The sequence below is a fragment of the Tiliqua scincoides genome, chromosome 6 (genome assembly GCF_035046505.1).
Source record: "Tiliqua scincoides isolate rTilSci1 chromosome 6, rTilSci1.hap2, whole genome shotgun sequence".
Lineage (NCBI taxonomy): Eukaryota > Metazoa > Chordata > Lepidosauria > Squamata > Scincidae > Tiliqua > Tiliqua scincoides.
In genome coordinates, this window is record NC_089826.1 from 19,292,570 (window position 1) to 19,316,335 (window position 23,766).

At 45.9% G+C, this 23,766-nt stretch overlaps 1 protein-coding gene across 1 annotated transcript; it reads right to left on the minus strand.

The window, feature by feature from the left end:
- Positions 1–18,420: 18,420 nt before the first annotated feature.
- On the minus strand, positions 18,421–23,415 carry C6H4orf54 (chromosome 6 C4orf54 homolog). The gene has a single exon (XM_066631645.1). The coding sequence runs from the start codon at positions 23,413–23,415 to the stop codon at positions 18,421–18,423; it is 4,995 nt and encodes a 1,664-aa protein (XP_066487742.1).
- Between the last annotated feature and the right edge of the window lie 351 nt (positions 23,416–23,766).

The window sequence follows — 23,766 nt, forward strand, 5'->3', positions numbered from 1 at the left end:
GCACTGGTGCAGCTGCAATGCAGCCCCAAGGTAAGGGAACAAATGTTGCCTTACCTTGAGGAGGCTTCCATGGCTACCCCACTACTGCAGGATGTTGTGCACACTTCATCAGCACAACTGCATTGGTGCAGGATTGGATAGGATTGGGCCCTAAAAATAGTTTACTCAGCCAACCCACCTGCCTTCTTTAAAAGAGTCTTCCTGGAGGCCTGAAAAGCCAAGGTCATGCAAAGTTTCATTTATCAGGAAATATCAACCTACTGTCTACCCCCTTACTACCATTCCAGGATCTGCATTTCCATGCTGGATAGGCCAGGTTACATTGCTCTGGTAGTTATGGGGAACTCTACCCCAACAGGGTGGTACAGTGCCCTTGAGTAATACAGCCCACATGCCCATCTTCATTCATCCCTCATAACAAGAGAATTGCCATTAGTAACCTGACCTCAGGCCTAGCTGAATGGGGCCAACCTGCAGCAGTGAGGATTACCATTTGCTCCTCAGAGCACACTGTACTATGGAGGGGTGGGAAGAGTGAAACAGCAACAGGCTAGTGATGAAACCCAACTGTCCCTGAAATATTCGGCAACACCCAGTGACAATCTATTGTTGGCTTTTCACAGAGCAGACAGATCTCCCTGGCTCACCTGCAGTGTCACCTACTCACCTGCCTCTTCAGGGTGTCTGAGTGTCCTCCAATATAGGGAAATGTCAAGGTCCATTGAGATGATTGCACCTGACTGTCCTCTGTCTAGCTATAGAGCTCCCTGGGGAGTTGTTGCAACAAAGGATCTGGGCAGACATTTTGAGCAACAATGGAGGGAGCCTCATGATTATACATGGCTAACTAGAGCCATTTTAGGAACTGCTCTGTGGCAGTGACAACATCAAGGATGTGCTTCTCTGTCACCGTTGTGTCTGTGTAGAGCTGCCCAGTGGAATTGTTCCAGGTGGTGCATGCCCTTTTTACAGCAGGGCCCGCAGAAAGGGGAAACCTCAGTGGGCCACTGTGATCGATCTGCAAGACACTTGGCAGATAAAATGCTTTAACTCTGCTTTGACCATTCCTCTTAATGTACCCTCTACATCTACTTGTCCAGTTGTTTTGGATTCTTTTCAAGTTGTGCAGCCTGAGGATGTATACAGGATACTTGATAGTGTGAGGCTGTCCACATGCTCACTTGAGCTTTGTCTGTCAGTACCTGTAAAGATCTGCACAGGGAATACAGGCTGAGTGGGCAGGGAGGTGTGGTTCCAACATGCCTTAAGATGGCAGTTGCCTGCCCTCTATTAATGACACTGTTCTGGATATTTACTGGCCACTCTCTAATCTCCCATTTGAGCAAGATGCTTGAGCATGTACTGGTGATACAGGAATTTCTGGACAGCACTTATTACACTGACCCATTTCAATCTTTGACTAAGTTTGGGATGGAAACAGCCTTGGTCACCGTCACTGATGACCAATACCAGAAACTAGATAGGGGGAGTGCTTCTTTCTTGGTTCTACTGAACCTCTCAGCAGTTTTCTATATCTAGATCAGGGGTCTCCAAACCCCGGCCTGTAGTGAGCCTCTATCTGGCCCGCAGCCAGCCTCTTGCCCCTGAAAGCCTCTGGCCCGCTTGACTGAACATGACCAGAGCTGTGCTCTGATTGCATCTGGAGGATGTTCTGAGGGCTGGAGTGTCTGAGTGAATGAGCCCACTCATTCATTTATTCATTCATCTAAGTTTCATCTCTAATTTATTTATTTAAATTTTATATTTAAATTTTCTTCTGGCCCTTAGCACTGCACCAGATATTTCATGCAGCCCTCTGGCCAAAAAGTTTGGAGACCCCTGATCTAGATCATCAACCATGAGGTCCTTCTGGAATGCCTGAAGATTACACTTGGTGGAACTCAGCTCCAATGGCTTTAGGTCTTCCTGGAGGGTTTTTTTTTTTTTTCCAGAAAGTGGCACTGGGGGCCACTGTCTTGGCATCTCATGCATTTAGTTCTCCCCCCCCCCCATGTTGATGAACAGCTACATGAAACCACTGGGAGATTTTATCAAAGGAGTTGGGGTGAGATGGGGAGGCACTAGAAATGGTTGGCAACCTTCAGTCTCGAAAGACTATTGTATAAGCCTACAGCACCCAGTATTCCCAGGCGGTCTCCCATCCAAGTACTAACCAGATGACATCCAGCTCTACATCTCAATTCCATCTGATACTAGGGAAGCTGTGTAGGTCTGCAATTGGTAACAGCTGGATGAAGGCAAACCAGACAATTAAATCCAAACAAGACAGAGGTGGTTTTAATTAGGAAATCTGTGATCCAGATTATGGAGCTGTATTTGATGCAGCTGTGGGGGTGGGGGGTGGACTGGGCTGTAAGACACCATGAAGATCCTATTCTGAAGTTGCTTGTTTCAATTGATTTTTTTTCTCCATAGGCGTATTTGACGGTGCTGTGGAGAAGAAGGAAAAGAAGCCAGAAAGGCACTGGGGGTGTTGTTTATAATATAGTTTAATGAAAAATACATTTTATTTGTCATAACATTCAAAAAATATACAAATGCTTGCTCATTTGCTTACAAGTGTTGGTGCTTAAAGGACTTCAACAGTTTATTATATCCTTGTGATCCTGGCACAATTAAATCTTTGCGATTTGCAACACACCAGCAGTGCAGTCCAGAGAGCTGGGATTTGCTGTCCTCAAACTCCAAGCTCACAACATTCTGTATTGGGATCACTAGACTTCAGGAAGAACTTGCTACAATGTCACCTATGTCGAAAGCAGCGTAGAGTCAAAATTTTCCATTTCGTTGTCTTTAGGTTCTCCACAAGCAGCAGTCCTTTTTGTTAATACAACACAGTCCTCAAAGCATTCTGCCTTGACCATTTTGCCTTACTGTACTCAAAACAAACATGCAAACTGACATTCTCATTCACTTTCTTTTTGTCTCCACTCTTAAGTTCCTTGACCCTAATCTTCCCTATCCAAAAATGGAAAAAAATAAACAAATCATTTTTTAAAAGCACCTTAGAATTATTGCCCTTAGGAAGCCCAAACCTTGCTACAGTTTGTAATTAGAGGGGGATGACAACAGGGCCATTGAAACTACGTAACAATGGGCGCAATCCTAACCAGCTTAGACATAGCTGTGCCAATGTGGCGTGCACTGCGTCCTGCAGTGGAGAGGCAGTCAAGAGAGCCTCCTCAAGGGCATGTTTGTTATCTTACCTTGGGGCTGCACTGCGGCTAGGTCAATGCTGGGAAGTTGGTTAGGATTGCGCCTAAAGGCATCTTTGAATACAGACAGAGGATGGTGCTATCTGAAACAGCTACCAAAAAGAGAATTATCTCATTACAAGTCATTACCAGGAAGAGATGTCTAGCACAAAACACCATAGGATTGGACTGACACAAAGCTCAGTGAAACTAGTGGGACTTCTTCCTTTAACTTAATGGGCTCGTCCAGTTCTGGTCGCCGCATCTCAAAAAAGACATAGTGGAAATGGAAAAGCTGCAAAAGAGAGCGACTAAGATGATTACGGGGCTGGGGCACCTTCCTTATGAGGAAAGGCTACGGCGTTTGGGCCTCTTCAGCCTAGAAAAGAGACGCCTGAGGGGGGACATGATTGAGACATACAAAATTATGCAGGGAATGGACAGAGTGGATAGGGAGATGCTCTTTACACTCTCACATAATACCAGAACCAGGGGACATCCACTAAAATTGAGTGTTGGGCGGGTTAGGACAGACAAAAGAAAATATTTCTTTACTCAGCGTGTGGTTGGTCTGTGGAACTCCTTGCCACAGGATGTGGGGCTGGCGTCTGGCCTAGATGCCTTTAAAAGGGGATTGGACAAGTTTCTGGAGGAAAAATCCATTATGGGATACAAGCCATGATGTGTATGTGCAACCTCCTGATTTTAGAAATGGGTTATGTCAGAATGCCAGATGCAAGGGAGGGCACCAGGATGAGGTCTCTTGTTATCTGGTGTGCTCCCTGGGGCATTTGGTGGGCCGCTGTGAGATACAGGAAGCTGGACTAGATGGGCCTATGGCCTGATCCAGTGGGGCTGTTCTTATGTTCTTATGGCTCTGATGTAGATTTGTTAAATTACATCTAAAACTCATGCTTGTTTCCCCAATTGGGATGAATTTTACCTTGCTATGTGAAACGCATAATACTATCGGCCTATTAACGCTTAGATGGGAAGATCATAGTTTACCACAAATCAAGAATCAAACGTCTGCGACCTGGAATTGTAAATTCTGACACATATCATCAGCTGACAATCAGACCAATTCAACAAATGATAGATGTAGCTGACTTGATCAAAAAACTAGTTTGAATCACCCATAGGCTGGTCTCCAAAGCTGGGGCAGCTTTGGAGACCAGCGTATGGGTGATTCAAACTAGTTTTTTGAATCTGCTTACAAACTCCTCTGCTTACAGGAGGAGTCTTCCACTCAAAAAAGAGCTGTTCTATACATCAAGATAGAAAGTTGCATCAGGAAAAAATGAAATTAGTCCAAGGGTGTTGTTTCTGCTTGTGTACCAGTTGTTGAAACCCTTGCATGAGAACTGCAAGAGCCTCCCTATTACAGCACTGCACAAACTCTTAGGCACCTTGCAGAATAGGATCTTCATGAAGAAAGTAGCTGCTTTCTTCCTGTTCACAGTTTTGGATGCAGCCCTAAAATGTGGATCCAAAGTATAGCTAATTAATCATATTTTATTCACTAATGTTCTGCATAAATCGATACCTCGGTGACTAATCAGGTTGATGGCCAACAAGGCCAGGTTAGGATTTCTATCCTAATTCTAAAAAATGCAGAAAAAAGAGATGGTCAGATTGGGACGGAATGAAGTCAGCTCAGGATATGGCATGCAATAAATAGAGGCAGAAGAGCTGGGAAGATACTCTGCTGGGAGGGGCAGAGACTGAAAAATCTGACTCTTGACACTGGAAGCCTGTTTCAGGGCTTTCTGTAAACATGGCCTTCAACTTTTAAAGCACACATTTGCAACTACAAGGACTACAAGCACCTAATTTTTAGATGACAGCTGGGACTTCTGGGAATCTTAATATTTTGGAAACCATGCAGTAATCAAAGGTTCCCTATATTCCAGAAATATGATTGACAGTGCAATCCTATGTGTGTCTACTCAGAACTAAGTCTCACTGAGTTTAATAAGACTTACTCCCAGATAAGAGTGTACAGGATTGCAACCTGTATTACCAGCTTGATAACTCCAGCTCACTTCTGCCAGATCAACAGCCCACTCAATGCAGTGTCATCTGGTTGGCAGCCGCTCTCCAGACAAATTTGTGCAGCCCTGCTACCTGAAACCCTTCAAATATACAGAATCTGAAACATTATACATGCAAAGCACATGCTCTGCTACTGAATTAGGACCCTTCCCTAAAATATTCAGGCATATGCACAGAACCAAATTTATTAGATTTCCTCAACCTCCTGGAACCTTAGTATCTCCAGGGAGGGTGAACCCCCATACTGACCTGTATACACTTTGTATTGGGGGTCATTAAGCTTGCAAAGTACTGAATAGAACCTCTGGCCCTGATGCAAAAAAATACTTATACCTGTACTCAGCTTCCACTTTAACTGCTGAGACTATTCTTGTGTTTAAGGTTAAATCACGTGCTTAACTGCTTTGCTGGCTTGGGTCCAGATTAGCAATCCAAGAATTTCACAGCAATCATACAGAATTGAGTTTTCCTTCTGCAATCACCACATTTATTTAGCATCAACAGTAAAGATTAAACAAAGCTTGACATCAGAATCAAGTGAAATATACCAAGTGAGGTGATCTGTGGGGGGGGGGGGGATGGCTTGTGGCATTGCCTCATGAGATCACTGATATTTTACAGCTGCTTAAATCTCTACAAGTACTTAGATACAGGGGGCAGCTGTTTTGGGTTTTTAAATGTGAAACACCATATCAGAAACACTGGTGGTCTGATGTCATTAAGCTATTTTTCCCCACCTTCATCAGCCAAAGCAAATGTTCAACAGGATGATGTCAGGATATTAGGTAAATTAAACAACATGATACGGAAGAAAACAGAGGGGGGGGGGCACTTAACATGGGCCTGTTGTTTTGGGCAGCACCTTCGTATTTCTGATAACAAGTAGTTCCACTCTTATTTTCAAGTACACTAAGCAAAACTGTAAACCCTGAGAGTATTGGTCCACAATCCAAGACAGAGTTAAAGTTGCCTAACTTTGTATTGAATTGTGGTATGTGTGTGTCTATGTGCAAACCTGTTTATTGTAAACTATATAGTGGAACATCTCTGAGCACCAAGATGGGAGAGGAGAATGCAATTGACCAGATGCTAGTGTTATGAGTCTGGTTGAACTAGCTTTGTACCTATATTGTGTGGCCTTTCTGCAAACATTTCTGTATTGCATCATGCAGAAATCCTTGTGCAGCAAATCCTTGTGGGATTTGAAAAATGATAAGAGTATGTTTGTTAATAAAGAATGTTTTCATAAAACAGCAAGGATGCATTTTTTAAAGGAAGCATTTAAATTAGAGGGAGGGAACAACAAGTAGGAGAAAAAAGAACATTATTTATCCTACAGAAGAGTTGACTTATTTTATACAGTGAAAAAAAAGAAAGAAATGGGAACATCATGCCTTAAAGTGTTCACTAACCAGATGTATACTGCAAAACATTGCAGTGTATTTCATAAGGCTATAAGAGCCATTCATGTGTACCACCAAAAGCATCTTTGAGCCTCTCCCATTCTATTATAGTCATGTGAATGACTATAATGCAGCTCTGACTGTGCAGGAATTCAGTTTTTGAACAGCTTGAAGGAAGATGGTTTTGCAATCACATTTTCAGCCTTTTGGTGAGCAGAAAAGCTTTTGGTGCCACCTGTGAACATGGCATAATTGGTGTTCTATCCACTATCCACAGAACTTATTATTTGTGGAGCAAACATGCAGGTGAGTAGCAGCCAGGGTACCTTCAATGCATGAACCCTTCTTCACTTGTGGGTGAAGGAAATGCAAATGAATCAGAGCTGAGATGTATCTTAGGTGATAATGAAAGTGAAAGGCACTTATGGAAATTCGCTCACACTATGGCAAATTAAACACCTATCTAACCATGTTTTATGAAAGTTTAAAGTTCACTATTTCAGAACAAGATCACAACTAGAGCACAGTTATGCACACTTAAGCCTCACTGTGCTGGATTGTGTCTCAAGAAACATATAGCTTAGAACTCATTGAATTATGCTTATATTTCTGTAATTCAACAACCCTGGAGAAATAGATAAGGTTCATTGTTAGAATGCCAGAGTTATTTAGTTTGGCTATGAACTTGAGTTCAGAAAGGAGCTGTGATTATATTTGTTCTAAGGATGGATCTATAAACCTGCTGAGCTGTGCTCATGGCTCACCAGCCACAGCAAACCACAGGGTAACTTGGATCCAGATACGAGCCTCTGATCCTGCTGCAGCAAGAGCATTTGCAACCAGTTCCAGCTAGAAGCCATATGCCTGTGGTACCCTGTTCCTGGCTGAGAGCTCATACATACCACCACTTATAAGAAGCACCAGCAATTATTGTGACATGATAGCTGCTTGCAGGGCTTGCCAACACTTGGCTGTTGGTTGTAGCAACCCAGAGTGGCATAGTTAAGGATTGTGCCCTTCATTTGAAGTGCCTTGGCCAAGCAGTTGTTAAGACTGACAGAGCAAATCCACCTCTACCCTATGGATTTATTCAATAAAAGATTTCCTTCTCTTAAGGTCCAGTATCTTGGTATACCATCCAGCTATAACTCAAAACCAGACTGTATTGCAGCTGCCAGTATCTGTTTTCGGCATCATTTCCCTGTATAGGAGTTGTTTGTTTCTGTTTTCAGCTTCTGTTAGAGCCTCCTGGTAACATCACATACAGCAGGTTCGCTTAAACCTGCCCAGGTGTTTTGTCTGATACGAACATCCAGATTTACTTCAGTGGCAAATCTGATAAAATCACAACAGGGAAATGGTGGCCCCTACAAGGGAAATATGGCACCATGACACTACGTAACTGACTTGTTAAAAGCTGTATTAATTTCAGTACAACAGTGAAATCAAGACATAACTGTAAACTGTGAGTTGGGGAGAGAGGTTAGGGTTAGCATATTTGACTGAGTATACCCAGTCTCTGTGAATGACATAGCACCTTTACACAGTTCACGTGGGAGGATAGGGAAACATTAGGATCAGCATTACAGGTTGGTCTTCCTTATCTGTGGGTTCAGGACTTGCAGGTTTGACCCAACGTGGGTCTGGAGGGTCTCACTGTACCTCCAGACATGACCAGAAGAGTCTTCCAGTCACATTGGTAGGGAGGTGCAACCTCCCTGCACCTACTGGAGCCTTCTGTGACGCACTTTCAGTTTAGTGGAAAACCAGAAGTGTGTCTTACAAGGCACGGGGAGGCCATGCACTTCAGAACACCTCCAATCATGACTGGAAGACACTTCCTGTTACATCTGGAGGTCGTCTATGGCCCTGTCCTGTAGATTCGATTATCTGTGAGTTTCGATATTTGCAGGGGGGTCCAGGAACAGATCCCCCACAGATACTGAAGCCCAACTGTACTGGCTTTCTCTATATGGGAGGCAGTTATGGAAATACCTACACTACAAGGTGTGTCTTCTAGGGATATTGCTTCTTGCACTGGTTATTGTGCACTTCAAGTACCCCACTGTAACTTCAGGATGCTGACATGCCCAAAGTACAGCTAAGATTGCAGCACCGACGCCAAGTAAACCACCTACATCTCTCCTTTCCAAAAGTTCATGTGTTTTCTAAAAGCACATGAATGCCTCCTTAGAAGCAAGTACCACTGTCTTCAATAGAGCTTACTCCCAGGTAATTGCACATAGGATCAGAGCCCTAATGTTCATTCTTCTCCCCTGTGAGAGCTTTGAGGTAAATATTTAAGCTTCAAACAAATGCCAATATACAAGTTGTTGGCCTAGGTCAGCAATTTTCAAGCCTTTTCATCTCATGGCACACTGAAAAGGTGCTAAAATTGTCAAGGCACATTATCAGTTTTTTTGACAATTGACAAGGCACACCATACTGCTGGCTGGGGGCTCCCATCCCCCAATGGCCCTACTAATACATAATCCTCACCCAAACTCCCATGGCACACCAGCAGACTATTTGTGGCACACCAATGTGCCATGGCACAGTGGTTGAAAATCGCTGACCTGGGAAGTTAACAAGAAAATGCAGAGTAGCTAACATTTACAAAACACTGTCTGAAGTAACTCCAAAATGCATACATATCAAAAACAAAAGAAACTCTTACAGGTAAATTGTTAGAAAGAGCAGAAAATAAATATTATCCTTTGAAATAAAGGTTTTAAAATTAGAGTTAACACCATTGGGACTGCTAAACAACAGGCAGAAATTCATTGGGTATATAGCTTTTCTCACATGAAGATTAATGGTTACTTTCGTATTAGAGCCTTTCAGTGCTACAGGGGTAGTAGAAATATTGTTTTTCTATAATGAGCTGGAAGTGAAATTCAAATGGAGAGTTCATACAGAATTTTAGTACAACACTAAAAAATCCAACAATGTGCTTCGTGATGGCCAAAACTGTCCTCTACATTTAGGGCACAATCCTAACCTGCTTTCCAGCACTGACATAGCTGTACCAGTGGGGCATGTGCTGCATCCTGCAGTTGGGGAGCAGTCATGGAGGGCCCCTCAAGGTAAGGCAATGTTTGTTCCCTTACCTCAGAGTTGCATTGCCCTTATGTCAGTGCTGGAAAGCAGGTTAGGATTGCGCCCTTAATCACAGATAAGTTCTGTTAAGCTAGAAACCCTGACAACTCCACCAGAAAGTGTATTGCTTTGCACAGCGTTATAATCTAGTGCAGTGGTTCCCAAACGTTTTAGCACCGAGACCCACTTTTTAAAATGACACTATCCAGGACTCATCTAGCTTTATGACACTAAAAAAACGTTTCACTTTAATAGTCGCTCAAACCTCTATTTTTATTCTTTTTACTATGGTGGAGGGCGGCTGCATTCCGATGCATTTGTTGAGCTCCACATTAATCAGATCAGAACCATTCTAGTGGCCTTGTGCTCCCCTTTGCCTGGCCTTCAATAAGAGCTGAGTCATGGTTGCTTACATGCAAGTAAATGTGCACAAGCGGCTTAGTTTTACTTTCCATATGACTCAATACATTTTCCTTGTCAGTTGGGGGGACTTCCTTCTTGAGAGTTTTTTGGGGCCTAAATTCATTGGATTGGAGGATTAGAACTAGTCTGGTGGCACTGTGTGCTTCTTGGCCTGCCTTTCAATGTGGACTGAGGCTCATTAGCCTACTCACAAGTAAACACACATTGTGGCTCAGTTTTACTTTCCATAGGGCTCAATAAATTTTTCTTGTAAACCTTCAGCTTGTCAGTTTCATACCCACCAAAAATTGAGTCACGACCCACCATTTGGGAACCACGGATCTAATGTTATATTACCTAACAGTGAGCTTTCCTGTGGCAAGTTCCATTCAGCCAAGATGCCTAGCAATTTAATTAAAAGTGTACTGCCTGTAAGTTCAGCCTATTTTATAGATCCTGACTGAGGGATTAGTGATGATTTTCTCTTGGAAGGGCCTCTGTGAATCGTTCAGGTTAGTTTCTGTTCCCTTGGAGCAGGGGTATCCAAAGTTTTTGGCAGGAGGGCCACATCAACTCTCTGACACTGTGCTGGGGGCCAGGAAAAAAAGAATTAATTTAAATTTAAATTTTGAATAAATTTACATAAATGATATATTAGAGATGGAACATATGAATGAATGAAGGTCTTGCAATAGCTCAAGGCCTATAAAAGTCCTTGCACAAAGCAAGGCCAGCCTTTCCTTTGCTGCCACTGTTGCATCACAGATGTGAAAAAGCAAGCAGTGGAGGGAGCCCTCATCCCACAGCTCATGTGAGAGGTCGAACAGTTGGCCGTCACGCTGAGAGCAGTTGCATCAGGCCAGCATGGGCTCCAGCAAGGCTCTGGAGGCCCAGAGGCTCATTGGAGACGGGGGGCTTCCTGAGGGCTGGATTGGGAATCCTCGAGGGCCGCAAGTGGCCCCAGGGTCGGGGTTTGGGCACCCCTGCCTTTGAGGAAGAGAGGAGAATAATGACTGATTCCCTTCATTTGTTTTTGATTTCATTGCAAAATAGCACTGTCTATATTTTTAAAGGAAATCTGTACAGTTCATCCATCTCCCTCTTATGTGGAAACAGAAACTGACAGTGGGCAACTAAAGTGGCAAATCAAAGGGCAATGAAACAGCAATTCATCACTAATTCCCTAGCCAGAATCAACAAGAAGCAATAAAATGGGCTGACCCTGCAATAGAAAGGGGTGGGTGCAAAAGAGTTTAATTTAAGGCACAGAAAAAGTCTTTGTCCAAACTGGACAAGATGATGCTACAATTGTCTCCCACAAAATCATCAGAAATCATCACACAGGGAAACAATACATACAACAAAATTGAGTGAACAAAGGAGGGCAATTCCAGAAAGAAAAGCTAGTACTGAAGCAGCTAAAGCAATTGAGGAAAGCTTAACCAGTTAAATTTCTGCCTGTGATGCAAGTATTAAGGCATAAGAATGCTGCCAGAAAAAGGAGGCTACCTTTTAAATGATATATTTAACTACATTCCTTTGCTAGCTTCCTGATGTTTAAAAAAAACAGTGGCAGTCCAGGCTCCTTGTCATGTCACAAGACAGTACAAAGCAGCAACTTTAAATAATAAAAGCAACCAAACAACGTTTCTAGTTATTTGCATAACTGCATCTGAAATCATTCAAAAATATAATAAATTAAATTTCAGGGCCCAATCAAGTTAAATTTAGTTATGACAAATGCTATTGCAATTCTAGGTACACTCACTTGGGAGTAAGCCCTGTTGAATTCAATGAGGCTTCTTCCAAGTAAAAGTGCATCCAATCAGGCTTCACATTCCATTAAAACCTAGGTTGCAAGTTAGTCACAACTCTTTTCAGTGGGACTGAGATATGACCAGCTTTTGTTGGATTAGGACCTAGGTGTTTTGAATAGAATTCATCAAAGTGCATACATACAATGTAAACCAGAGTCTCAATCAGCTTCTCTGATTATCCCAAGACTTCAATGGAAACCAGGTCTATAACCGTAATATGAGTGCATCGAAATTAAGAGACAGTACTACATTTGAATTGACTCTATGCTACCTGTACATATATATTTCCCCCAGACAATGGAGTGGTACCTATAAAATGTTGAAAGTTTATCTTAAAGGAAAACTAAGCATTACATACCAATGTCTTTAACAAAGCCCTATTGATTTCTTGTTTTCAAAGAAAAGCAACTTTGAGTTGGCTGGGTAAGATTAAGGGGGCTCAACCCTTTCTTGTCAGCCTCCCTTTGGGTTCCCCTAGATTTGGAGTAAAAATAAAGATGGAAGGGAAGGGATTATGTGCTTACTTTTCCTTTCCTTCCACTCAAAATTGCTTCTTATTTTAAACAAAGTGGCCATAGACACTTTTACACACATTTGCACATAACACAGTTAGGTCCAAATTCTAATCAAGTTTCCAGCACTGTCTTAGCTATGCCAATGCCAATGGAACGTGTGCTGCATCCTGCAGTTGGGTGGCACTCACAGAGGCCTCCTCAAAGTAAGGAAATATTTGTTCCCTTACCTTGGAGTTGCACTGCCCTTTTGTCAGTGCTGGATAGTGGGTTAGGATTGCGCCCTTAGCCACATGTGTTATGTAGGTGTAAAAGTTACTGCATGGTTTCTACATACAAAAACTATATAGAAAGTACCATAATTCATCCAGTCATGTTTGCATAATTAAATTTATGCATAGTTCAAAACTGGGGTGGTGGTAGTTATGCAAAGAACAAACACTTGTTTTGAACACTTGTACAAAGAATTGCATGAGAAATATGTAAGAAAACAGAAGCAGCAGTTAAAATTGAGTTCTTAGCATTACCAAGTCATTTTCAGATTAAGGGAGAGACAACCTTGTTCTTTGTGCCTGCAAGATAAAGTAAAAACACAAATTCAATTCTTTATTTTCTACATAAAAGTTATCAGAAAGAATCTTAGAATAAAGCCCTAAATATCAAATCTATAACACATTTCACAGCTTTATGATTCTTGCCTTGTTTATTTCAACAAAAACCCTGTGAAAGTCTGGTAGGTTCCACTGAGAAACAGTGACTTGCTTCAGGCCACCCACAGTGTTGTCTATAAAAATTGACACTTTATTGAACTTGTAGCACAATCCTAATTCCTCGTGCTGCAATGTAGCAGTGCTGGTGCAGCTTCTGCTGCATCCTGCAAGGGAGTTTTGGCTGCTGGAGGTCTCCTTGGGGTAAAGGGGCATTTGTTTCCTTGCCCTGAGTAACCCCAGCAGCTACTATGGGGCCACTTCGACCTGCACAGGTAATATTGCTGGATCAGGCCCAGGAAGAGGGCTGCAATCTAATACAAACTTTCCTGGTAGTAAACCCCATTGAAAATAATAAAACTTACTTATGAGTACACATGCATGGGATTGCGCTGACATTTTTAGAACTACATTGGGGAGAAGCTGATGTGGGGGTGATGAGATCTTTTCATTTTTTTTTCCTAAAAAAAAAAACTTTGGCTCAGTTACTGGAGCTTGCTGGTAACAATGCTTGTATTACACATAAAGTGGTCAGTGAAATAAAACACATAATCAAACAATTCTTAAAATAAAATCTAAAATATGATTTTTTTTATTTATTAGTATATTGGAGATTACACCTCATATGTAGCATTATACTTGAGCACTTAGGTTACAACTAGATGAGATGACAGGAGATCAATTATTGTTTGGGGGATTTCAGAGGCAGGAAAGAGAAGATCCAACTCAGATTAGGGCTGTGGCATTGGGGGAGAAGTAAGTTCTTTCTTTCCCCCTTCTTCATTTCCCCAAACTAAATTACTTTTCCAAAAAAGATGTTATTTGCCCTGTAGGGGGAAAAAGATACACCTGTATATTTTCTTAGTGCAGGGCAAATGACAGTTGTGGGTGATTTAAAAGCAGAGTGGCAAGGGGTTCCCTCCTCCCAAAACCATGACTTCACTGTAATTTAGAACCACCTAAATAAGCTTTAAATTTTAAAAGAGGTGGTGATACAATCACAGATCTCCTGCCACCCCCTCCATGACACCTAGTCATCTAGTTGTGCCCTCAGAAGAGCATGCTAGCTTGTTTGCAGCTCTAGTCTACAGAGACACCTGACAAGACCATTCGTGCAACTACGAGTATAGAATATCCCTCCCGTTAAGACGAAGGATTTATTACTTTCAAGCATGCCCTGTCATATACAGGTAGCTTTCTTTATGATGAACCAGGTACTTCTGCACTTAACTGCAACCCAGAAAACACAAAAGTGCTGGAGAACTCTGCTAATTTTGGCCAAGGCATATAGCACATTCCATGCTAGTCCTTCTCTGCACTGGGTGGATTCAGACATGCAGCTGAGACAGTGTCTGAAATGGAATATGGGGGGAGGGAGGGAGTATTATGACAGCCAACATTCGTCTGGCTAAACTTCTGTTCCTTACTGTTCCCACTATGCAGATGCATTATAGGAAAAGCTCCTCTCTTGAATGTCTGCAGGTTAAGCAGCTGTTAAAGAGGGGTGGGGAAAGGTTGGTAACCCTAGGGCAGTGGTTCTCAAACTTTTTAGGGGCTCTAGAGACTGCTGCCTGATTTATAAATGCCAAGGGGTGTGACTAGAATGGTGATTGGGCAGCAGTGCTCTCCCCTAAGTAGCAGCTTGCTTAACCCTTGATGCACATTGCCTAATCTGCCCTGTCAGTTTCATGAACCACCCAAAATTGGATCATGATCCACTGGTGGGTCCCCCACCCACAGTTTGAGAACCACTGCCCTAGTGTTAGCATACTGCAGGTCACAGATGCGAATCTGTGACCTGCAGCATGTGTGTGTGTGTGTTGATCACTCCTTCTCTCTCTCTCTCTCTCTCTGTGTGTGTTCTGCATTTGTTGATCACCCTACTTGACTGAATTTACCTTCCCTTGAAATCAAAGAGGACCACAACGGACGGGGAGGATCAGAGATGCAAAATAGCCACAGCCAGTACAGTATTTCAATACATTCCCCTGCAGCGTACCCTTTTTCTTTCAGAAAGATCCACATATACTTTTTCTGCCTCATTCTTTTTCTCAAAGTGCAAAAACTAAGGGCCCAATCCTATCCAGCTTTCCAGTACTGGTGCAGCTACAATGCAGCCCAATCCATGCGTAAAACCACATTTACACCAGCATGTGTTACAAGTCCACATACAGGTGCAGCCTATTTATTCACGAATTTTTTATCTGCGGATTTGTCTCCACGGAGACAAATGGGAGTGGGGGAACCGAAAGTCACACACACCTTTGCCTCCTTTGCCCTGCACTGGCGTCTCAATCCATTTTCAGGCAGCCCAAACCACTGCAAAAAGGCTCTGCCTCGCCCAGGCAGGGAAATAGCCCTGGAGCCCTGGAAGAGGTTCTCCTTGCAAAGGAACAGTAACACTCCTGGAGCCCCTGAGCCAGCAAAGAGGTTGAAGAGAGGAAGGGGGGGGCTGAAAATCTCTGTAACCAGAATACATGCAGCAAGGTGGAGCACATGCATGCGCGCGCGCACGCATGCGCGCGCTCGCGCGCGCTCTCTCGCACTCTCTCTCTCTCTCTCTCTCTCTCACACACACACAGTGGTAGCAACAGAGGGGATTGCTTTAAAAAACCCAGGGAGTGTTTGCCAAATTCCCCCCCCCCCCATTGAGATGGTGCAGGCAATCACCGACACAAGCAAGCCTTCCCACCAAGCAAAGCATGAGATATAGCCTACAACCCTCTCCACACTTTCCTGGGAGAAAGCCCCATTGACTAGAATGGGGCTTATTTCTGAGTAGAAATGCATAGGGCTGGACTCTTAAAAGATCAGCATCCCATGTGAAAGAAGCCAGGCAGCTGGCAACGGGGAGGGCTGAGTACAGAGCGGAGGGGAGGGGATTGATAACAGCTGCCTTAGTTTCCTTCCATCTGTAAGTGTCAGGCTGCAGTGTATTTGCGTAACTCTATGGAATTTAGCACAATGCATTTTTTGTTAATCGCACTGAGTCACGGAATGGAACTAACGTGGATAAATAGGCTCCACCTGTATATCTATTCTGCCCAAACTGGTTATGGCTTCTGGGCATCAGTACACTACAAGCTGTGAACTGTAAAACAGAAGTGTGCACTCACCACACACAGAGGTGTAACAAGGCCGGAGCCTATGGGGCCATTGGCCTGGGCACTACCAAAAGGGGGAGCCCCCACAGGAAAAGGAAGGGGGGCAGCAGCCTGACTGTGAAGCAGCAGCCACCAGCGCCACCTCCTTAACTGGGCGAACCTGGAAGTGATGTCACAACATCATTTGATGACATGACATCATGACGTCACTGCCTCAGGTGCCACAGCCTTTAGATATGCCTCTGATCACACAGGATGGTGTATAACTCACCGACAGCTTTCCATGCAAATGTGAACATCACGCAAGCATTGATTGTGCCATTACCTTGATGGGTAGTGTTCCTAATGCAGGCGTGCCCTGCATGCCACACACTTGAACCGTCTTCACAGCTTCCCTCCCTTTTTCTTCCTATACACCTCTGCAGGGCCATTCTGACAGGAATTTTATCATGGGGTACAAAGTTTCTTTTGGGCCCCCTCCCAAAGGGGGAGGGGAGGAAACAGAGCAGGGAGGGTGATGGTGACAAGGGTGAGTAAAACAGGAGTAGGGAGGGGGCAAAACAGGACAGGGGGAGGTTGGCAATAGCCAGAAAAGTCATTGAAGCCCAGGTCTACTGAGCTTCCCAATGAAGAACCCAGGTCTATCTGTTCATGCAGTGTTGGCAGCTAGATACAATAATATGGAAAATCAAACACACTCCCAAGTATCTCTAAAATCTTTCAAATATAGAAAATCATTGCAGGAGATTAGCATCATCGTATTTAGGCTCACACTAGAATGGAAAGTATCCTGTGTATACCAAAACTTACTTCTGCAGTGGCTGTAGTCCTGCAGAACCATGTCCATGGTTAGGGGACATATGGTCCACTCCTACATGGTTAGGGGATCCACAAGCCAAAGTGCTACTGTAGCAGGTCCGTTTTCTCCCAGATTTGACCTAGAGTGTCATGTATGCATTCTGCAGCCCGATGCATATGTCTTGCAGCAACCACTGCCCCAAATAGTGCCCCTAGCATCTTGCAAAGGCAGTGAGTTCAGGTGAGATAAAAAAAAAGTACAATCCCAGGAAATTTCTGGGTCTCCTCCTTTGGCTCCAGGTTTTTGACACTGGGCCCTTTGCCCCCCCATGTGCCCTGCATCTCTGTAGGAAACCATCAGCTATGACCCTAAAAGCTGCAGCTAAACGCATTGTGAATTTACACCACAATCCTATGCAGTGGCAGTCCTGTGCTTTTCCTGCCCGGGGCCACCCCTGTATTTGCCACCTTCCTGCCCCTGACCCAGAAGCAATTGCAGTGATATCATCACATCACCTCAATCACTTCTGGAATCGCACCTGGATTGCAATTCCTCTGGGTGCAATTCCTGCCACTCTGAGGCACATGTTTTGTCTCCTTGGAGGAGACAAATGATACAGTCCAGATCCAAGAGTGGTGCAGAATCGCACCCTGAGTGGCTGCCACTCCAGACATGCTGCCATTCTGGGCCTGGTCTTTCATCTCTTCAAGGAGATGAAAGGCGCAGCCCGGAGTTGACTGCAAGTTCCTGCCACTTCGTCCGCGTTTCAACTCTGTTCTGGGTCGCCCCTCTTCTCTCCTTCTTTATAGGAGGAAAGGGGGGGCTGCCTGCAGCCTAGAGCATCTGCGTGCCAGGAGCATCTGACACACTGCCACTCTAGGCCACCCCCTCCTCTTCTCCTATAAAGGAGGGGGGTAGCCCAGAACAGCACCAAATCACAGCCGGAGTGGCCGCAACCCGTAGTCACTCCAGGCGCGATTCTGATTGCCATAAACAGGCAGCGGAATTGAGGCTGGTGGCACTGCCCCTGCAGACATGGCACTCAGGCCATTTGCATCCATGCCCCCCCAGGTGTGTCACTGATCCTATGCATGTCTACTGGAAGTAGCCCCATTGACTTCAGTGACACTTGGGACACTGAAGCCCCATTAACACTGACTTCCCAAGTAAGTGTGCCAAGGATTACAGTCAGGATTACCCTCTGTTGGCTGCTTTCTCCTGCATCCTGGAAAGAGGTCAAGGTGACCAACCAAGTTACTCACTCATCCAGCTGTCACAGCATCAGCAACGCTCTCTCTCCATCATCATCACCGATGCTCCACGACGAAGCGCATGGTGGTGCCGTCGAAGGAGGGTGGCGCAATGATCCTGGGGCCGCTGAGGGGCTGTGAAGTGATGCTGATGAGTGGTGCCTTCCCCTCACTGCTGGGAGCCGCCGCTGGCTGCTGCTGCTGGGGCTGGGGCTGTGGCTGCTGCTGACCGGCCTTGCCTGTGGGCATGTAGTAAGGGCTGTCAGCCCCGGGGCTGGCACTGGGGTCAGCACTGCTGGCAGGCTGCTGCGGGGCGAGCTGCCCTTGCAGGGTGTTGGCGGGCAGAACGGCTGGCAGGAAGCCTGGGTAGATCATGTAGGCTGCGGCAGGGGCACCATAGGTCCCAGCCAGCGGGGAAATGGGGAGTGTCATGGGGGTCATGGGTGGCGGAGGCAGCATGGGTGGCTGGACAGGCAGTGGCACCTCCACATACTGCCCAGTCTCTGGGTCAAAGAGACGCCGCTTCTGAGGTGGTGGCAGTGGCTGCTGCTGCAAGGGCACCTCCACCACATAGCACTGGCCCGTGCTAAGGTCCAGCAGTACCTTGCGCTGTATGTGGGGTGGCTCGGAGGGGGCGGGCATGGGGGGTGAGAAGCAGAGCAAGGGCGCAGCCTGGGCACCAGTCAAGGCGGCAGCAGCGGCAGCCAGTGACAAGGCCTGAGGGAAGATCTGTGCGGGAGACACTTCGAGTTGAGGTGGAGGAGCTGCTGAGGCTGCCGGCTGGAGCTGCTGAGGGGCCAGAGGCTGGGGGGCGGCGGGAATGGTGATGGCAGGGCTGCCGCCGCTTTCCTCCCCTGTGAGCTGCTGCTGCTGCTGCACCTTGGTTGAAATGGCACCTGCCTGGCTCCTGCCTGAGCTGTAGGGGGTTTGCTGGTGGCGGCACAAGGCAGCTGCAGTTGCGGTGGCAGAAACCAGGCCCGAGCGGCTGCCTCCATCTCTGGCCGGTGGCTCCACAGATGGCTCCTTGAGGGGGATGGCCAAATAGTTCCCGCAGTCTGGAGCCACTGGCTTGGGGCCCTTCTCAGGCTCGGGCCTGTCCCCGAAGAGTTTGACGGAGCGAGGCCCAACCTGGCTTTTGAGACCTCGCGGTGGTGGGGAAGGATCCTGGGGCTGCTTGGCCTTCTGGGTGTTGAACATGTTGCGGGGCACCACTGGGGCCTTGCCCCTCTCTGCAAGCCCTGTCACTGCTGCCTCCCCACGGAAGCCCGACCCACGTGGCCACTCTCGAGACAGTGCCAGGCTCTCAAAGGCAGCTGTCTTGGCTGAGACCTTCTCCATGTTCTTGGTGAGGTTGGCAGTTCTGCTGCGGGGTTGGCGCTCTGAGGTGGCTTTGCTGGTGGCGGCGGTGACGCTGCTGGAGGGTGGTGTTAACCTCATGCTCCGACCAGCCTCCTGGTCCAGAACCTTGGCACCAGCCATCAACTCATCCCTGGTGCTGGCCCCCATGGCCTGTTCCTCACTGGCAATGAGAGACAAGACGTGGCTGTCGGTTATGGGCAATGGGTCACTCTTGCGCTTCCATTCATTCTTGTGGAAGCTGTAGAGTTCCTCCATGCTCCGGACTGCAGCGGTGAGCTTCTCCAGTGCCTGGTGGTTCACAGTAAGAGGTGCCTTGGTCACATCCTCTGAGAGAAGTTCTTCTTCTGCAGCTGCTACCAGTGGTCCTACTTTGCCACTTTTCTCCACTGGCATAGGTTGTAGTTGCAGGGATGGCTGTGGTTGGTGCCGCCAGGGTACAGATGTTTTGGAGACTATCTTCAGCACAGCAGGCTGGCGAGGGTCACTTTTGTTAGGAGCTATGGTAGCCACAGGCAGCCTCCCTGAGGTCCTGTGTACCAGGATTGTCCCCTCCTGGTTGGAAGGTAGCACTTTGGATCCGCTGCTTGCTTTGGCTCCCATCTCAGAAGTCTTGCTGGCCTTCTTGTCCTCCTTGCTGTGGCTTACGGCCTGACAAGTTATCACCATGGGAGACAGAGACCTGGGAATGCCTGCTGTCACCAGCTGCTTGGATTTCTGTTCAGGGCTTCCCTGATCAGAGTTGGCGCTGCCTCTGTCACTGTTGTTATCCCCTGAGTCAAGGCTGTAGTTACTACTCTTGATTAGTTTCCTGACATCTCTCACCTGATGGATAGGCCCTTGGACCTTAGGCTTGCTTTCTCTTACATCACGCACTAGAAACTGGGGCACTTTATCCATACCCTCACCTTTGAATTGTTTTTGCTGTTGGCACCTGGTGTCTTCAATTGCCTTGAAAAAGTTTGGGGCACTTCCAGCTATCTTGGGTGTGAGGAGTTTAGCAATATTGAAGGGGTGGTCTTTGTTCTGCTGCAAGCTGCCCAAGCTGATCTTGATCTCTGGAGGTTTGGGCTTTATCATTGTGGTGGCAATGGCAGTTTGAGCTGCTGCACTGGTTGCGGTAGAATATGTTGTCACTTGCTTGTTGCATTGATTTTCTTTGGTGGTTGGTTGGATATTTGGGACAAAGAGGCTTGACATTTTAGTTGATTTGTTGGCTGAGATTTCTCCCAAATTAGCCTTCCAGTCGCCTTTGGATGAAATTTTCAGTTTTCCCACAAGAGGCTTTTCCTCCTTTTTCTCAGCTTCTTTTTCTTTCCACATTCTAAATGCACTGTTCTGGCTACGGAGAAAAGTTGCCTTGAGAGTTTCTGAAGCACTCTCTTTTATTTTACATGCCTCTTCTAAGAATGTCTCAGAAAGGGATCTGTCCAGGCTAATATTTCCCTCCCAGGGAGTGGACGGCTTGGAGGTTGGGGACTTGCTCTCAAAAAACTCCCCCAAATCATCAGCTGTTACAATAGTGTAGTCAGAGCTGCCTTCTGAATATCTTGAATTCTGTCTCTGCAAACCCCCATCTCTCAACTTCTCTTTGGAGGTGCCATCTACCTCTTTAGAAGATAAAGAATTGGACATACCTGAGTACGAGGTGTCTGTAATCTCTCCCCTTTCCATTTTGAACTCGTGTTCCAGTTGCATTTTCTTGGAAATGACATTTTTGAGGAGGCTAGATGCAAATTTGGATTTCTTCTGTGTGCCTTCCATGCTTTCTGCAGCCAGCCCAGTTTGTTTGCAAGCTTCATTGCCCAGCTCCTTTGGCAGTGTTTCTGTAATCTCATCTGTGCAACCTGATCTGGCAGCAGCATTTTCGGAAGGTTTCGCAGGTCTGGGAACACCCGCATTAAGATTGCTGCTAAAATTCAAAGTCTCCAGCAAAGTAACAACCCGGGAGCCGGACTGGATCCGTTTTTCAAGGTTAGGTGGCGTTTCAACATGTGTTATTTCCCCATCGAGCTTGCTGACAACAAACTCTAGTGCTTTAGTCTGTGACTTATTGGCGTGAATGTAGAACTGGTCACTGGATGTCTTTGTCCCAGTGCTTCGGTTCCATCCAGCAGATGCAGTACTACTTTTGAAAAGATTCTGCTCTGCTTTCTGCCCAAGGCTGCCACACTTTAAATCCAAGTAAGTTGACCATCGGTTGATTCCTAGGGTGTGATCTGAAAGAGATGTGGATGACTCGCTGGAGCTCAGGTTCAGGGCATCAAAGTAGGGATAAGCCAAGCTCCGGAATGCCCTCGCTGTGAGGCTTCTGACTTCTTTATCTGCATCGTCCAACTCACTTACCACACTGGAGGCACCACTTGAATATCCTCCCAGTTCCCGTCCTCTTATGGCTCCACACTTTGTTTGCAAGCGTGCAGGAACTGCAATAAATTTTTTTGCATAGTCATGAAACACATCTTGTTTTAAACTTGCATTTCGTTCATGAGCTGTGGAGACACAGAGGCTCATGTCGCCTTCATGCTTGGCAGCATAAATAATGTTTTGCTTTTCGTGCTGGTTGCTAGGCTCATTTATAGCCCTGGAAGTTGGTTTGATTGATAGGAGTATCTGGCCTGCAGAATTCTCACTCATGTTGCTGAGGTTCTTGGACTGACTTTCTTCCGAGCTGGCGCATTTGTCTGTGCTAGGGGTATCATTTTCAGAATTAATGCTGACTATCTCTGTGCTGCTGGTATTATCAATACTGTCTGTCTGATTATTGGGATCACTGGTGGTCGTGCTGAGATAACAGCTATTGTCCTCTTCCGTCTGTGTGTCTGCAAGAGTCTCTTCGCTCCCAAAGGAAGCGTAATCCACAAAGGAATAGATAACATTGTTGTCCTCAAAGTCCCACCGAGAGGCTAATCCATAGTCAAAATCCATGTCATGGTCCACTTCGCTAAGCTGGATTTCATGGGTTGTAATATAATGTGCTTCATCATTGTGGTTGCTGTTGTTTTCACTGGTGTAGCTGTGCTGGGTCTGCAGCAGTTGTGAAGCATGCCTGCACCCTCCTCGCTGGTTACTCTGACAGATTTCTTTGCAGTCCACATCATCATCCTCATCGCTTTCGTATCCAAATGAAGAAGAGGAGGTTTTTCCCTCTGTTCCCATGTCATCCATTTTTGGATAGCTGCCTGTCTTTTGCACCGGTGAAGGACAAGAGGATGAGGATGATTCTGGGCAGCCGTTTGTATAAAGCTGAATGTTGGAGATACTAGGGGATAGAGTATGCTCATTAGACCCTCCTGAGCTGGTGCCAGTGATTATTCCCCCCACCTCATCAGCCTTCATCCCCAAGGGGGAAGGAGTGTCTTGCATTTTAGATTTAGAGTCCTGGGATGCTTGATTTGCAGATTTTTCTGCCAGCATATTGTTAGCCACTCTGTTAACCTCACTGATCCCGCAAGATCCATTTTTAGGTCTGATAAAGGCCACTTTACTTCCATTCCCTGCCAAAGTCCATTTTAGAGCCTCGGGACTCTCTCTCCTCCCTCCAGGGAAATCGTAAATCTCCACATATTTTGATTCCTCCGAGGAGGATGTTGATGGATCTTGAGAATGGTGCTTCCTCCTTCGGCTGCTGCTTTCTCCAGCATTCCCTTTTTGAATAATGGTCTGCTCAGCAGGTGACTTTGTAAGCACTTCCATGCCGATCTCTTTGCAAGCTGGCTGAAGGGTATAAAGGTTTGGACCCAAGGCTCAAAGCCAGGGAATATGCACGTGTCTCCAATGCTGTGGTTCCCAACTTCACTCCCTGCAGTTTAGTAGTAGACCCTGGAGAGACGCCCGATAGTGCTAGGCTGGTAGTAGGGTGGGTGGCTGCTGTTTTCTCTGTGGAGATGGGGGGGGTAGCTGCTGCTGCCGCTGCCGCTGCCAGTGTCTTATTCCAGAGCTACGGAGTACAGTTGTTGGTTTGGCACGAAGGGCTGTCAGTCTGAATGCCATTGGTAACAGAAGTAGCAGCATTCGCAGCATCTGCAGCTCAACTTCCCTAGACAT